Source organism: Nicotiana tabacum, chromosome 22 (genome assembly GCF_000715075.1).
Source record: "Nicotiana tabacum cultivar K326 chromosome 22, ASM71507v2, whole genome shotgun sequence".
NCBI classification, from domain to species: domain Eukaryota; kingdom Viridiplantae; phylum Streptophyta; class Magnoliopsida; order Solanales; family Solanaceae; genus Nicotiana; species Nicotiana tabacum.
In genome coordinates, this window is record NC_134101.1 from 63,339,394 (window position 1) to 63,355,601 (window position 16,208).

At 39.9% G+C, this 16,208-nt stretch overlaps 1 protein-coding gene across 2 annotated transcripts; it reads left to right on the plus strand.

Annotated features, from left to right (window-relative positions):
* LOC107827999 (GATA transcription factor 11) lies at window positions 1-4,287 on the plus strand. Of its 2 annotated transcripts, none has more exons than XM_016655246.2 (3): window positions 1-246; window positions 1,905-2,129; window positions 3,450-4,287. In XM_016655246.2, the coding sequence occupies exons 1-3, from the start codon at window positions 214-216 to the stop codon at window positions 3,984-3,986; spliced, it is 795 nt and encodes a 264-aa protein (XP_016510732.1). In that variant the 5' UTR covers window positions 1-213; the 3' UTR covers window positions 3,987-4,287. The 2 variants fall into 2 exon arrangements, with proteins under 2 accessions (XP_016510732.1, XP_016510733.1); XM_016655247.2 differs by lacking the exon at window positions 1-246 and adding an exon at window positions 1,423-1,573.
* The last annotated feature ends 11,921 nt before the right edge of the window (window positions 4,288-16,208 follow it).

The following is a 16,208-nucleotide window of genomic DNA, read 5'->3' on the forward strand; positions in this document are numbered from 1 at the left end:
CACATGCTCCGCCGACCATTTTAACTTCCCATGTTCCTCCTCTTCATCCTATGAGATGTAACGTTTTCTCTACCCATTTATTATTTCACCGAAAAGTACAATCCAAGACACAGATTTCAGGAAACAAAAGTAAAAGCTGTTCCCTCTATTTATCTTCTTACCCTATCTTTTCGTTTTCCTTTTCTCTGCAAAATCTCCAGAAAGTGCAGTGGCATGCTCAAGGGTTTAAGGGGTTTTTGTTCCATGGTAAGTATACATTTTTGGACATGCAAAAAAAGCCTCCCTTTTCTGAGTTTTCTCTTTACATATATACCGATGTCTGTAAAAGGTTCCAACTTTGTCACCTGTTTTTGTTACATTTTTAGCCTGAATTGTTCATCTGCATAATTCTGTTAGGGGGCTGAGGAAATTGGTGCTAATTTTTACTGATTGGGTCTCTGGCTCTCTGTTTGGTCGAAGTGGCAAGTTTGATGTTTTGGGTCTCTGATTTTTGTTAGAGGTTTTTCTCCTTTTTGGGAATTTCTTTTTAGAAAAAAAAATTCTAGAGGAAAAGTTTTGAGAAAACAATTGGGTTTCCTTTATAACGAATCATTGCTAAACTAAGGTTCGAACATGGTCTTCCTGTTTTTATGGCAACCGTTACTTTGCAAAATATTTCAAACTAATACGTATGCTTCAGACTAGTAATTAATGTTTGTAAAAATAAATGAATAAAAATAGTAAAATATTAAATATAATTTCACGTATTGAAAATAGAAGATGAAAGTTATATATTATAGAGAAATTTTGGACATAATAAAATGGATGCAAAAAAGGTACAAAAATGAAAGGAGAATAATTTAATAAAATAAGGATTAATGTGATAACATCTAAAAATTTGTGATTTATATTTTGGTAAATTAACATTTTTTGTTTGAGTTTGATCTGACATAACAAGTAGGAGCATTCATTTTTTTTTCCCAAAAATTATATTTAACTTTTTAGAAAACAATTTTGTTTTTATAACTGGCCGTACATATATATATTTTCTAGAAAACATTTCTAAAGCTAAATTTGGCAATATTTCCTAGGGCAATGTTTTGGGAAAGAATATATTATCGTGGTTTTTTATTATATCTTCACGATTTTGTCAGAATTATTGTTCCGAACAAAGATTTTCTTTCTGTTACAGCACCTACTTTATGTGCTAGGAATTACCTTGGAAAATTTCATTAATTAATAATATAATGAGTTGTAAGTATTTACCTTTCGCCTATCGTTTTTGTTTTTGGTAAATTTTGAGGATAAATGAGAAGATTCTCTGATACTTCGAATCTAAGTAGACTCCTACTTTTGGTAGGACAAATATACCATGGCAAAATACGCGTAAATTAAGTATAGTACTAGTGACTTTCTAACTTACCTACTAGGTTTTGCATACGCATAATACACGTATTCGTATAATATTTGATTACGGTAACATAATAAACCTACGCTGTATATAGCACTAACTTTTCCTTTTCTTTAATTTGAACTTAGCAGTCTTAGGTTTTCGTCCAATACTAAACCAGTGACAGAGATAGTCAAGGAAAAGGTGAGATATATACATGCATGGGTTATGACTTATGTGTATGAATGATGTGCTTGAGTCCTTGTTCCAGCGGAACCATTGTATAGTTATACTGTATATACAAGGTCAAAATTATTTTTTATTTATATATAATAAATGTTGAATCTCCTCGGTTCTTGGTGTATTTACTTATTTATATTTTGAATTCCCTTGGTGAAAATTTTGGCTCCATTACATAATGGCTACGTAACGCGTTTTCCATTTGCTTTGACCTATTCTTGTTTACAATATTGGTGTGGGTATGAGTATCTTTTGTCATGGTATATAGTTCTAATTCTTCTTGGGTATATCTCAGAATATTAATATGGTTGAACAAAATTGTTGGGATGGCATTCCCATGGGGCCTATTGTTGATGAAGACTTTGAAAGCTTACTCAATAGTTTGGACTTCCCCTTGGAAAGTTTGGAAGATTGGGATCCTAGCCTCTACCAATTACTCGGGCCAATCCCTCCGGATGCACTTATGGCGTTACCTCCAGTGTCCCGTGGCGATAATGCCAATGGCTGTTTGAATGCAGCTGTGAGTTTTAACTCATATATGCTCTTTTTTTTATTAATTAGTTATTAATTCTTTCTTTGGTTTTCAAATATGTGTTTTGCTATACACTTTGCTATAGGGAAGCATCCCTTTCTCTAATAGAACAATTTGATTTGATTTTTGCTAAGTAAGAAGGGGGAGTTGCTTTACCCGTCCCTAAAAGAGTTTATTTTCTTTCTATCTTTTTTGTTTTTGAATTTAAAAGACTAAACCGGAAAAATATTGCTTTTATTTTAACTAAGCTAAATAATAAGGGAGAGTTTGCTTTACCAGGCTCATCTTTCTATCTTTTTGGTGTTTGAATGTAGAAGACTAAACCAGAAAAAGAAAAATGTAGAAGACTAAAACTACAACAAAAGGACAGAGTATTAAAGCTTGAAACTTTCATAAATATATGTTCTATGATCCCTGCCTCTTGACAAGTGATGTTAGCTTACTTGCACATGTCCTTTACCTTAATGGCTCCCACTCAGCCTCCACAATATTTCAATTTTTGATACAAATGGAGGTAATGGCATTCTTTCCTGGAAATCCAAAGCTAAACAACAGCCATGCAATCTTGGTATTATGTCCTTACTTGATAGCGAAATCAGTCCTATCGTAGTTGTGAGAGTCCTATCGTAGTTGGTAAATCAGTCCTATCGTAGTTGTGATGACACTAAATTTGTTTCATTTTCATAAATTGTAGTGCTTTAGCATTATAGGAGGAAAATGGACTTGAAATTGTTTCCCACACGTAGAGGTTTTAAATGTTGAGTTTAATATCTTGCTGAATGATATATAATATTCTATAATAGTCATCCCTGCTTTTTTAGTGAAAGTAGACTGATTATGTAGCTTGGTGAGTTTTGCGTGTTGACCTGTTGGTGTCTAATTCTCTCTCCCTCTTATCTTCTTGCTGGTCTTAAGTGTATCTCTAGGTCTGAAGTTTTGGAATTAATCACAATCCCCGACCTAATGATCACGAAGCTCTTCTTTAACCTTAGTATTATGCAGTTGTTCAATTTCAAATTTTTTCTCTTCATTGTTGAAATGCTTATATGGACATGCAAACCATCACAACGTGTTCAAAACTTTTTAGTGACCTGTGGCACATTTGGTTGGCTTGTTGTTTGTCACCTATATTATCAATGCTATATGAGAAAGTATTGAAAACTGAACTCTCAAACTTCCTTAGGTCTTTTGTCTCTCGTTTTCTTTTTGTTGAAATCTTGTAGTCAACTCTTAGAGAAGTAGCATTCCTGGGCAGAAAAAGCTTTTGCTTATGCCGACGAAATTTCTAACTCGATGCTATTCTATCAGAATGAATTTCCTGAGGCCCAAGGGACTGTTCTATTCCAGACACAAAGCCCAATTTCTGTTCTTGAACACAACAGCTCCTGCTCTGGTGGAAAGAGTACATCCTTCAAATTTGGCACTAAAGGCCGTCGCTCTAAGCGTGCACGAGCATCAACTTTGAATCCATGGATTTTGATGGCTTGTACAGCTTTTGCAGCCAAGAAGACTTCTGATGCCAAAAAGGGAAAGGAAAAGAAGAGGAGAAAATTGTCACAGCAATCTAGTGTCATGGAGTCTATTTTATTTAAAAAGTGCACACATTGTGAAGTAACAAAGACACCACAATGGAGGGAGGGACCATTGGGTCCAAAGACACTATGCAATGCCTGTGGAGTTCGATATCGTTCTGGCCGACTACTCCCAGAGTATCGGCCTGCTGCTAGTCCCACATTTGTTCCATCTTTGCATTCAAACTCTCACATGAAAGTCATAGAAATGAGAAGAAATGCAGTTGAGGAGTCTCAAGGTGATCTACTGGAAACGAAGAGAAGTTTTACCTAACCTTCCAATGTGACTGAACCAAAAATTTGTTCCTCTGAATATCTATTTGTTTGATACATATAGAAGAGATGGCTATCCTTTTAGTTAGGTGCTTAATTTACTTTAATTGTTTTATTCTCCACTGGTAGGTTTTGTGGTATGGTGAGTAGTCAGGATAAAAGTTCATGTACAGAAATGGGAGTTCTAGGTTAACATAATTGGTAAGTGGTAGAAGGCAAAGCCCAATTGAAGGCTGATGATGCAGTTCTCTAATGTAAAAACTAAAGTAGATGAATAGATGGTTAGGTACTTCATCTTTTGTTTGTTGGGACTATCTTCAATATTTTCTTTTGGTAGAGGTCTCCGTGAGAACATGGTCCGTGGGAATTCGTATTGCTGATCCCGACTTGTTGTTGGAGTGGTTTCTATGGACTTAATGGCTTCAAGATAAGGACTTATTATCTTTGAGAGGCCTAAATATTTGAGAACCAATTGTTAATTAGATTTAACATGGTGGGACTTTTTCACGAATGTTACTCACAATCTCACACTATAATTAACTAAAAGAAGCTAGAGTAAGACTAACAAGCTCCAATTGTGATATAGCAGGTACTATGAATATTAATACATATTCACACCTCAATTTACTAATCATAGTATACTAATATAATTTAGTGTAAATATTAGGTATGAATACTTTTCCAATTTACATTTATGAGCGAGGATTTTTCTACCTAGACTCTAACAACTTAGGGAAGAATGATGAGTCTCTAACAAGGCTCTAACAACTTAGGGAAGAATGATGAGTCTCTAACAAGGCCCCTAAATGACCGCCACAGCTTAGGGAAGAATGATAGATCTCTAACGAGCTTAGGGAAGAATGATAAATCTCTAACAAAGCCTCTAAATGACTGTCAGAAGGTTTACTTACTTTTTTCTTCGAGCCTTTTTGGCCAAGCTTCCAAAAACTGCTTATTTTGAGAAGTATTTTTGTTTAAAAGTCACTTGTGGAGAGTAGCCGTTTGTGTTTGGCCATTCATTTGAGAAGCGACTTTTGCAATATTTGATAAAAAAATTGTGGTTGGCCAATCCTTCCAAAAAGTACTTTTGGGTGTCAAATTATAAAAAAGAACATTATCAATATTCAATTTATGTTCTACTCCTATTATTTAAAAGAGAGAAATAAATGCAAATATTTATTGTAAAAGAATTTAGTTATTTTTTATATTTATTTAAATAAATATTAAAAAAATATTATCTATTATTAAGAAATATACATTCTTCAACTATGATATATGCATGCACGCCACAAAAAAATAAAAATGAAACTAAAAACTGGAGATCATATAATATTGGTATACTACAAAAAAGAAAAAATAAATTATATATATATAAGAGAGTATTTGAATCTGGTAATTAGCATTGTACTTTATTTCAAAGAAGTATGGGAGAGGAAGAAAAGAAGAAACGACAGAATTAAAAAAAATATTTATAGTAGAGAGACTATTCCAAAGAGGATAGGAGAAGGAAAATATAAATACACTAAATAAAAAAGAGAATAAAGGATGGTAGAAACATAAAAAGAAAAAGGAAAAGAAAAAATTTAAATTAATGAAGATAATTTAGGAAATAAAAATTTACAATAAGCATATTTTTGTCTTGAAAATATTAATTTTCTACTTCTTGGATGAAGCTAAAATTTGTAGTTTCTTTCCAAAAGCAACAAAAAAAGTAATTCTCAATATCGGCCAAACACCTAAAATTTTAAAAAAAATACTTTTCCTGACAAAATCTTGGCCAAACAGGCTTTTAATCTGTCACTTGCTCGTTCCTCTCCCATGAAAATAGTCTCTCCTCTCCCGGTAGCCCAAACTCATGTCTATAAAGAGTTTCATGTATTTGTCCATATTTTCTTATGTCACACAAATTCTAATTGTTCAACTCGGTTATATCATATATGCTTGCATTTAAACTATTCTTTTAAAAGAAGAAAAAAAAACTAAGAGGGTATTTGGCTAAGCTTATAAGCTGGTCAAACTGACTTATAAGCACATTTTAACTTATTTACGTGTTTGATAAATATCCAAATCCTTATAAGTCAAGTGCTTATAAGCTAAAATAATCCATAAGTACTTTTATCTTATAAGCACTTTTAGTTTGACCAAGGCATTTACTAGTTTATCCTAAATAATATTTTTTAATTCACAAAATATTTATTCCAAAATAAATTTTCTAACTTTCTCTTCATTCCGTATTCGTTTTCATCCTTTTCTTTAAAAAGAATTTTTTTAATTTATAATGTTTTGTAAAGTTTTGAGGATATTTTAATCATTTTAACAAAAGAATAGCTTATTAGTACTATTCTACCAAACACATCAACTGCTTATTATCAGTTTCAACACGTCCGTCCAAACACGTAAATGCTTATTAAAAATATCAGTTTCAGCACTTAAAAATGCTTTTCAGCACTTCAAGCTTATCAGTTTTGTTACCCTTAAAAATGAGTAACAATTAAATTTGTATGCGGTTTAAGGGATACATGATTTAATTTAATATGAATGATCTAAGAACGACGAATAATTAAATTAGAGAGAGAATAAACGATCAAACCAATCGCGATGAAACAATCAAGCCTGATTTTAAGTTGAATACAGAAAACTGGCTCTAATCGAGCCCTCGATATAAGCTCGGTTGAAGTTAAAGAAGAGAGCAACTAACGAACACTTTGAATAATAGTTAGAAGATAAAAAAGAACTTTTATTGCTTTGATGCGCGTGTCAATAATGGTTTAAAATAAAAAAAGTTCTGCCCTTTATATAGTAGGGGAATTTCAATCCTAGTACAAGTCTAAATAAGGTAAAAATCTTTTTTCTGGGTAAATGTCGATCTACAGTTGATATCAGATGGGATTTGCATCATAATATCAGGTTGAGGGCGAATATTACGGCTCCCTTCTCGTCACGCTCAAATGTTTCTCTTTTTCCTTGGTCTCGAAACTTTACTCGGTTCGGATCCGTTGTTTAGATGTGCCCGATCCTAGATGCACAGTCCATTCCCCCGAGCTCCGAGACGAGGGACCCTTCGGCTTCGCTTGAGGTTACGTCAGATCATGCTTCCCTCTCGTTTCTTTACTAGGGAATCGGGGGTAACATTATCTTTGATTTTACCCATGCACACATAATCTCGTCACTTTTCGAAGAGCAGATTTATCGAAGCGACGAGAAGTGATTGATTGACCCCGGTTCCTTCTTCCATATGTATAATAAGGTCGACGGGTTAGTGAAACGTTCAATCAATCGAATCGTTCTGACTTCGGACACGTGTCTGCCGCCGGTTGACCGTCCTCGAATGCGAAACATCACGCATTAATTACCTCTTCTCTATAAAAGCTTCAGTCTTTTTTTCACTTTTTACTTTCCGATTCCAGAACTTCTTAATTTACTCCCGAACTTTTCGCTTGCTTTTTACCCCTTCAAATCTTCGTACATTGTTCTTCATATCCTCATATCTTCATCATCCCATCTTCAAATCTTCTTACTTCATCCTTGAACCATTAAGTTCGACCTTCAAATCTTCATACCCCGCCTTCATACATTCATATTTTCCAGAACTCAATAGCGAAGCCTTCGAAATCTATGCCCCAACAGACCGTCCATTCAACTTCTAACCCAGCCACAAATGCTGTTGTGGCCGTACCGGAAGTGGCACTTGAACCTCCTCTAAATAATTTCATCCCCGGAGGTTTCTCCATAAAAAATGACTTCAAGGTCGAAAAGGCTTTCACGCAAGGGGATCGAGGCGAGGAGATGTGGAGGTACATATGCTCCATCACGAAGGACATGCTCCCTACGGTTCGGGAGGACTGCAAGTGGGAGGGCAAAGAAGTGGTCATCCCTGATCCTGATGAGGACATCACCACACACGTGGAAGGGTATCTAAGTGTTTATGCATACCCCTTCACACTTGGCCGGGTGGATACCACAATCCTCGATTTCTGCAAAAAGTACGAAGTCTTTTGGGTAGATTCATTCGTCCTTTTGGAGGATCGCGATCCTCCTCCTCCACTTTGTCAATAACACTGAGGCACCTCGATTTACCATTGACCATCTGCTTCATCTCTACAGTCCCCGAATCTTCCAAGAGGGATTAATCAAGCGCGATTGTCGGGCAAAGAAAGCTTCATTCTCGAGCATTGATGAAGATAGGGATCGAGGCTTGCAGGGGAGATTCGTTCGGGTGAAAACCGAGAATCTTATTCCCCCCGAGTTCCTGTCGTTCCCTGAAAAATGGAACCTAGCCTGTAAGTTCCTCTCCTTTTTGAGTATTTAAAATTTCTTTTGGACTTTTGTTCTTTATTTACCATCGTGCACCGGTTGCCCGAGTCCCCAACGCAGTTCCCCGCTTCAAAGTGTGGGTCGAGGGGATCTGCAAACAGCTATCGTACTTAGAGTGCGAATGGCGCATCCCGACCACAAAATAATGGTCGTGTTTATGATCCCGACAGATACCCGGGTGCTATTTGGACCTGTGGTGTGGCCAGCTATCTTCGCTGCTTGGTGACCAAAGAGGATCGGGCGAAGATGAACGAAGTGAGTGCATCGAGCCTCTTCAACGAGGCATAACAGGCGTTGAACCATGTATGCTTCTCTTTCTTTGTGTCATTCGTGTAACTCATTTAACCTTAGCGTATCTTCATCATCTCATCAATTTGTTTTTCAGGCCTCGGTGCTTCATCATGAAAGCTTCCATCGGTCTCGTATTGAAGTGAGTCAGCTCGAGTTCGAGCTCAAGGAGCAGGTCCGGCAGAAGGATATGTACAAGGCTCTCAGCGAGCAAAGAGACGGGGACCTCAAGGGCCTCCCTATTCTCCAAGCTGAGCTAGAAAATGCTCAAAATGAGGCCTTGTAGGTGAAATGGGAGCATGTTGTACTGGTCGAGAAGGTAAGGATATTTGAGATTAAAAACGAGAGGTTAAGCGTAGTAGCTAACGCAGCAACCTCGCTGTTCCAATAGAAGATAGACCTGATCGACCAGCTCCGAGCCGAGATGAACGAGCTCAAAGCTTCGGCCAAGACATTGAGGAGCAGCATGGACCTTCTGGCCGCAGAAAAGGAGGCTACCAAAGAGGAGTTGGCATCGGTTAAGGACCAGCTCAGGGTGATGAAGGATAAGGCCGACAAGTGGTCTCGGTTGAATGATGAGCTCGGAGCACAACTGGATTCGACCATTTCGGAACGAGACGACCTCGACCAGGATTATACCGTGTTGAAGTCCAAGTTAGAGGTGGCTTCGACCGATTCCTCCGAGTTCCAGGATATGCTGACCCAATACAAAAACGACGTGGAAATAGCCAAGGCCTACTTAATAATAAAGGCCGAATATATAAAGTGGCTATCTCAGAGGGAGACCCTCGAGGAGATTCATGCCCGGGGGTTCGATCTATCGGCTGAGATTGAAGAGGCCAAGAGGCTCGAGGCTGAGGCTAAAGAGATATATGAGCCTGAGGGTTCTGGCAGTGAATCGGGCTCTGGTGAAGACTAGGCGGAGATGCCTTAGTTTATTTTTTGTTTTCTTTCGTACACATTTTTTGTTTGTTTATTTTGAGGCCGTTTTACCATGTCTTTGTAAATATTTTTGGAATATATATAAAAAAGTTCCTTTGGCTATACTGTGCCTTTTTATTTTCAGTATCCGTTTGCAACTCTTTATTTAAAGAATGTCATTAATGCCTTAGCTTTAAATTGGACATAGTCTAGAGTGCTTGTTCCTCCAAAGCCCGAATGAGACCTGGTTCGATAACAATTCTGAGTTGCTTGGGCTTCGGAATACCCGATAATAAATGAAGACTTTAAGATACTTGAATGTTTCAATCGGACACGATGGTGTTTTGCCGAGGGTGACCTTTTTTAATAGGTTTTAATCATATGTAAGGACCTTACTTTCTGAGTACAGACTTAGACGTCTCCGGGCCGTTTTGAGTTGGTCGTAGCCTTTCATGTTTGGGCCCTGTCTAATAGGCTCGGTACCTCCGGGATTCGATAGCCCGAGCTGTCAGATCTTATTATCGGACAACAGTCCCTGACACGGGGAGGCCCGTGGGCTCTAGGATTTAGGATCCGTTATTTGTTCTAAATAACTCAACGAATATATCGATGGTGCGAATGCAAAGTGATAAAATATAGAGGGCAAATTTCTTTCATTACTTTGCATGTAGAGTACATGATCGGAGGCGCATAAGCTTTCTGCCATGGCAAGAACGAGCTACACTGGTACGATTCGTTTGATTGTTTGACCCTTACAATAAATTCTAATACTCAAGCTTGACTTTTAATATCAAATAAGAATGGTTTCTAAGGATCCTAACTTAGGGCACAATGGCTCCCCCAGTACTTGAGATTGAGCTTGTGAGGGCTCGAATACTATCGGTCCAGTACGGGTGGTAAGCAATTTCGACCTCAGGCTGGTCTTCAAAACTAAGGTAGCACATTTTACTATTGCCTCGTTAAAAACCTTGCCGTAAAACCCGCTTCGGAAAAGACCAGTCCAAGGGAAAATGAGAACAACACGTACTTTCAGACCTAATTGTCAAATTTATCCTCGACCGAATACCTGCATGAGTTAGTCCAAAGCATAATAAATTTTAAAGGAAATTGTCTTCGTACCTTAGCAGTAGTACCGCTTTAAGTCAGTTGCTCAGTAGTTGTACACCGTTCCCTAACTCAAGCTTATATGAACCTTTTCCGGTTATACCGATAACTCTATAAGGACCTTCCCAATTCGGGCCTTGTTTCCCATCATTTGGGTTCTTGGTGTGTAACGTAACTTTCTTTAATACCAAGTACCCTACTTGGAAATGTCTAAGGTTAGCCATTCCATTGTAGTACCTCCACATTTGCTGCTTTTGTGCAGCTAACAGGACCAGGGCAGCTTCTCGCCTTTCTTCTGATAAGTCCAAGCTCGTGGCCATGGCCTCGCCATTTGACATCTCGGTAGCGTACTGGAACCTTACGCTTGGTTCCCCCACTTCGACCAGAGTTAGAGATTCCGCGTTGTAGACTAAAGAGAATGGGGTCACACCGGTGCTTGACTTTGAAGTTGTTCGATATGCCCACAAGACTTAGGGCAATATTTCTTTCTACTTTCCCTTCGAATCGGTCAATCTCTTCTTCAAGTTTTGGAGTATAGTTTTCTTTGTTGACTTCGCTTGATCATTCCCACTAGGGTGGTAAGGTGTTGATAAGATTTTTTTTAATTTTGTTATCTTCGAGAAACTTACTTACCTTGCTACTGACAAACTACTTCCTGTTGTCGCACACGATCTCGGCCGGTATCCTGAACCGACATATTATATGATCCCAGACGAAGTCGGTGACCTCTTTCTCCTAAACCTTCTCGAACGCCTGAGCTTCGGCCCACTTGGATAAATAATCGGTCATAAGTAGTATGTATTGGGCTTTACCGAGCGCCTATGGCAGGGGACCGACAATGTCCATCCCCCATTTCATAAACGGCCACGGTAATAAGAACGGGTGAAGCATTTCCCCTGGTTGATAAATTATCGGGGCGTGTCTTTGGCACTCATTACATTTTTGAACGAAGTCTTTTGCATCCTTCTCCATCTCGTTTAAGTAATAACCGGCTCTGATCAGTTTTTGAACCAGGGATTCCGCTCCCGAATGGTTTCCACAAGTGCCCTAGTTACTTATCTCATAGCATAGTCGGTCTCCCCCCGACCCAAGCACCTAGATAATGGCCCAAAAGGATCTTCTGTACATTTTTCCCTCGACCAAGCTGAACCTGGCAGCTTTAGTACGTAGGGCCCTTGACTCTTTGGGATCCAATGGCAATTTTCCTTTCTCTAGGTAGTCTATGTATTTGTTTCTCCAGTCCTAAGTCAAGCTTGTCGAGTTCATCTTGACATGACCTTCTTCTACCACTGAGTTCATCAACTGTACTACTGCTCCAGAGTCGAATGCATCAGAGTCGACTGACGATCCCAAATTGGCCAATGGATCGGCCTCGTTATTTTGATCCCGGGGTACGTGATGGAGAGTCCATTCCTTGAATTGATGTAATGCCACCTACAACTTATCCATGTATCCCTGCATCCATTTCTCTTTTACTTCAAATGTCCTGTTGACTTGGTTGACGACAAGGAGGGAGTCACATTTGACCTCGATCACTTTGGCCCCCAGGCTCTTAGCTAGTTCTAGACCTGCAATCATAGCCTCATATTCAGCTACGTTGTTAGTCAATTTTATAGTTCTAATAGACTACCTTATTACATTGCTTGTAAGTGGTTTTAATACGATGCCCAGCCCGAACCCCTTCGCATTGGAAGCATCGTCCATGAGTAGAGTCCAGATCCCCAAGATAATCCCCGAAGTGAGCAATAATTCCTTCTCAACCCCAGATATCAAGGCCGACGTAAAGTCAGACACGAAGTCCGCCAAAATTTGAGATTTTATGACAGTCCGGGGCTTGTACTCGATATCATACACGCTAATTTCTACGCCCCATTTGGCCAACCGGCCAGAGAGATCGGGTTTGTGCATAACATTCCTTAGTGGGTACGAGGTCATGACACATATGGGGTGACATTGAAAGTACGGTTTTAATTTTCTAGAAGCGCTTAATAAGGCGAGCACTAATTTTTCTAAGTGTGGATACCTTGTTTCGGCATCTCCTGGGGTCCTACTAACATAGTAAATAAGACATTGCTTACCTTCTTCTTCCCGGACCAGGACACCACTTACCGACACCTCGGAAACCGCCAAGTAGCGATACAGTTGTTCATTCGCCTTCGGAGTGTACATCAAGGAAGGAATCGATAGGTATCGCTTGAGTTCTTCTAAAGCTCGCTGGTACTCCAGGGTCCAAGAGAAGTCGTTCTTATTTTTCAATAATGAGAAAAACCGGTGGCTCTTATCTGATGATCTCGAAATAAACCGGCCTAACGCGTCCACCCAGTCAGTATTTGTACTGCCCTAACGTTGTCAACTATGGTGATATCTTCTATAGATTTTATCTTGTCAGGTTTGATCTTTATTCCCCGATTAGATACGATGAACCCGAGGAACTTGTCGGAGCTGACCCCGAAGGCACACTTCTCCGGGTTTAGCTTCATGTTGTACTTACTCAATATGTCGAAGGTTTCCTATAAATATTTAAAATGGTCCTCTGCTCACAGGGACTTAACCAACATATTGTCAATATAAACCTCCATTGATTTTCCTATTTGTTCTTCGAACATCCGGTTTACTAGGCGTTGGTACGTGGCACCGACATTCTTGAGCCCAAATGGCATCACGTTATAACAGTAGGTGCCGAATTTGATTATGCGGCAGCTGTGTGTGGACTGGTTTTCAGCTCATTTTTTGGGCTATTTTCAGCTCATTTTTGAGCTATTTTGAGGGAGTTTTGGGGCTGGATTTGCAACTCATTTTCTTTGCTGGTTCCTCCCTCTTTTTTGTGTGTTATGTGTGTGTTTTATAGCTGAAAATGGGGTATGAGATTTGTGATAGGAGAAAAGCATGGGGGACAAGGAGTGGGGAATAATGGAGAGAGTAGGGAGCAAAGTGTGGGGGGTCAAGCATGAGGGACAAGGAGTGGGGAACAATGGAGAGTGGAGTAGGGAGCAAAGTGTGGGGGAGACAAAGCATGGTCTTTTCTTGATCGCCCGGGTCCATCTGAATTTGGTTGTACCCAGAATAAGCATCGAGAAAACTCAATATCTCGTGTCCTATAGTCGCGTCGATCATTCGATCGATGTTAGGCAAAGAGAATGAGTCCTTTGTACACGCCTTGTTTAGATCCTTATAATCTATACACATTCTAAGTTTGTTCCCTTTTTAGGTATGACTACTACGTTAACTAACCAATCCGGGTACTTAACTTCTCGGATGGAACCTATTTTCTAAAGTTTAGATACCTCGTCTTTAATGAACGGGTGTTTGATCTCGGACTGCAGCCTTCTCTTTTGTTTGACCGGATAGAAATTTGGATCTAGGCTCAATTTGTGAGTTGTTACCTCCGGTGGGATCCCTATCATATCTAAATGGGACCAGGCGAAACAATCGGCATTAGCTTTAAGAAAATTAATAAGTTTTTTCTTGAGCTCGGGAGTTAGTCTTATGCTCAGGTATACCTTTCGATCCGGTAGGTACTCGATCAGTATAACCTGTTCTAATTACTCGATTGTTGACTCAGTGGCATCGGTGTCATCGGGTTCTATAAAAGATCTCGGGACGCCGTAATCATCTTCTCGTTCACTATATGCTCATCTTGTTTTTTCGACCTGATTGAGGTCGGGATCATTGATTGCTATTTGGTTTCCTTTTTTTCGGCCAGTTCCTTGGTTTTTGATGCCAAAAACGCGGGCACCGGGATTACTTCATCGACAGCGAACTTCTCTTTTACGGTAGGATATTCCCCGTAGATTATTTTGACTCCTCCCGGAGTGGGAAATTTCAATGTCTGATGTAAGGTTGAAGGCACCGCTCTCATGCTGTGAACCAATGGCCTTCCGAACAAGGCATTGTACCGCATATCCCCCTCAATCACGTAGAACTTTGTTTCTTATGTGGTCCCGGTAGTGTTTACCGGTAAAGTTATCTCACATTTCGTTGTCTCGCATACCATGTTGAATCCGTTCAACACCCGGGCCGCCAGTACAATTTGGTCCAACAATCCAGTTGTTCTACGACTCTCTATCGGATGATGTTGGCCAAGCTACCTGGATCAATCAACACACGTTTAACTCGATATTTATTGATAAGTACGGATATTACCAGTATATCGTTATGAGGCTGGATGATGCATTTGGCGTCTTCATCGCTGAACGAGATGGACCCTTCCTGGACATATCCCGGGTGCATTTTTCCCTTGTGATACAAACTTTGGTGCGTTTTATCATTGGCCCTTAGGGGGACATCCACTCCCCCAGTGATCATGTTGATCACGTGCTGGGGCTCCTCTTGTTCGACCTATTTGTTGGCGTCCCTGTTTCTGAAATGATTTTTGGCCCGTTCTCTTAGGAATTCTCGAAGGTGCCCATTGCTGAATAATCGAGCTACTTATTCCCTTAGTTGTCGAAAATCTTCGATCCTATGAACGTGAGTACCGTGGTACTTACACACCAAGACGTGATCTCTTTGGGCAGGATCGGACTGCAGTGGTCTAGGCCACTTGGTCTCTTTGATGCGTCCTATGACCAACACTATACTTGGAGCATCCACGTTGAAATTGTACTCCGATAATCTCGGCGTTTCCCTGCCCCCGAGCGACCTGTCAAAACTGTTTTTTCTCATTATGCCTCGATTGCTCGGCCTTTGTTCATTTCTCTTGTCGTTCCTAGTCGGGTGGCACCCGGATCCATTTCCTCTCTGATCAGAGCCGTGTGGCTGATATCGATCTCGGACCGGCCTTGGCTCCTAGTCGATGGTTCTCTTAGACCTGTCATTCACTATGATCTTTGATTGATACTTGTTATAAATGTTGGCCCAAGTGACCGTCGGGTACTTCACCAAGTTGAGAAGCCACGAAACTTCGGGTGTTGAGCCCTTGAGTAAACGCCTGAATGGCCCAATCATCCGCGATGGGGGCAAGTCCATTTGTTCCATTTGGAACCTCGACACGAACTCCTTAAGTATCTCGTTATCCCGTTGCTTGACTTTGAAAGGTCCGACTTCCTCATCTCGACCTTGATGGCGTCAGCGTGGGACTTTGCGAAAGCATCCGTAAGCATAACAAATAAATCAATAAATTTCGGAGGCAAGTTGTGGTACCATATTATCGCTACTTTGGACAAGGTTTCCCCAAATTTCTTCAACAACACCGACTCAATCTCATCATCTTCCGGGTCGTTCCCCTTGATTGCACATGTATAGGAGGTTACATGCTCGTTTGGATCTATAGTCCCATTATACTTGAGAATATCGGGCATTCGAAACCTCTTCGGGATCTGCTTCGGTGCCGCGCTCGGGGGGAAAGGTGTCTGAATGAATTTTATGGAATCCGGCCCCTTTAATATTGGAAGTGCTCCCGAGATCTGATCGACCCTAGAATTATAAGTTTCCACCTTCTTGTTATTGGCCTCTATCTTTTTCTCACCATACTTCACCCGCTTTTTCAATGCTTCGATCATCTTCATCACTTCGGAAGTTTCCCCGGACTTGAATTCATTCGGTTACACGGCAACTTGTTCATCCCTTCGAGTGTTTTTCCTGATCCGCTCGGGCTCGA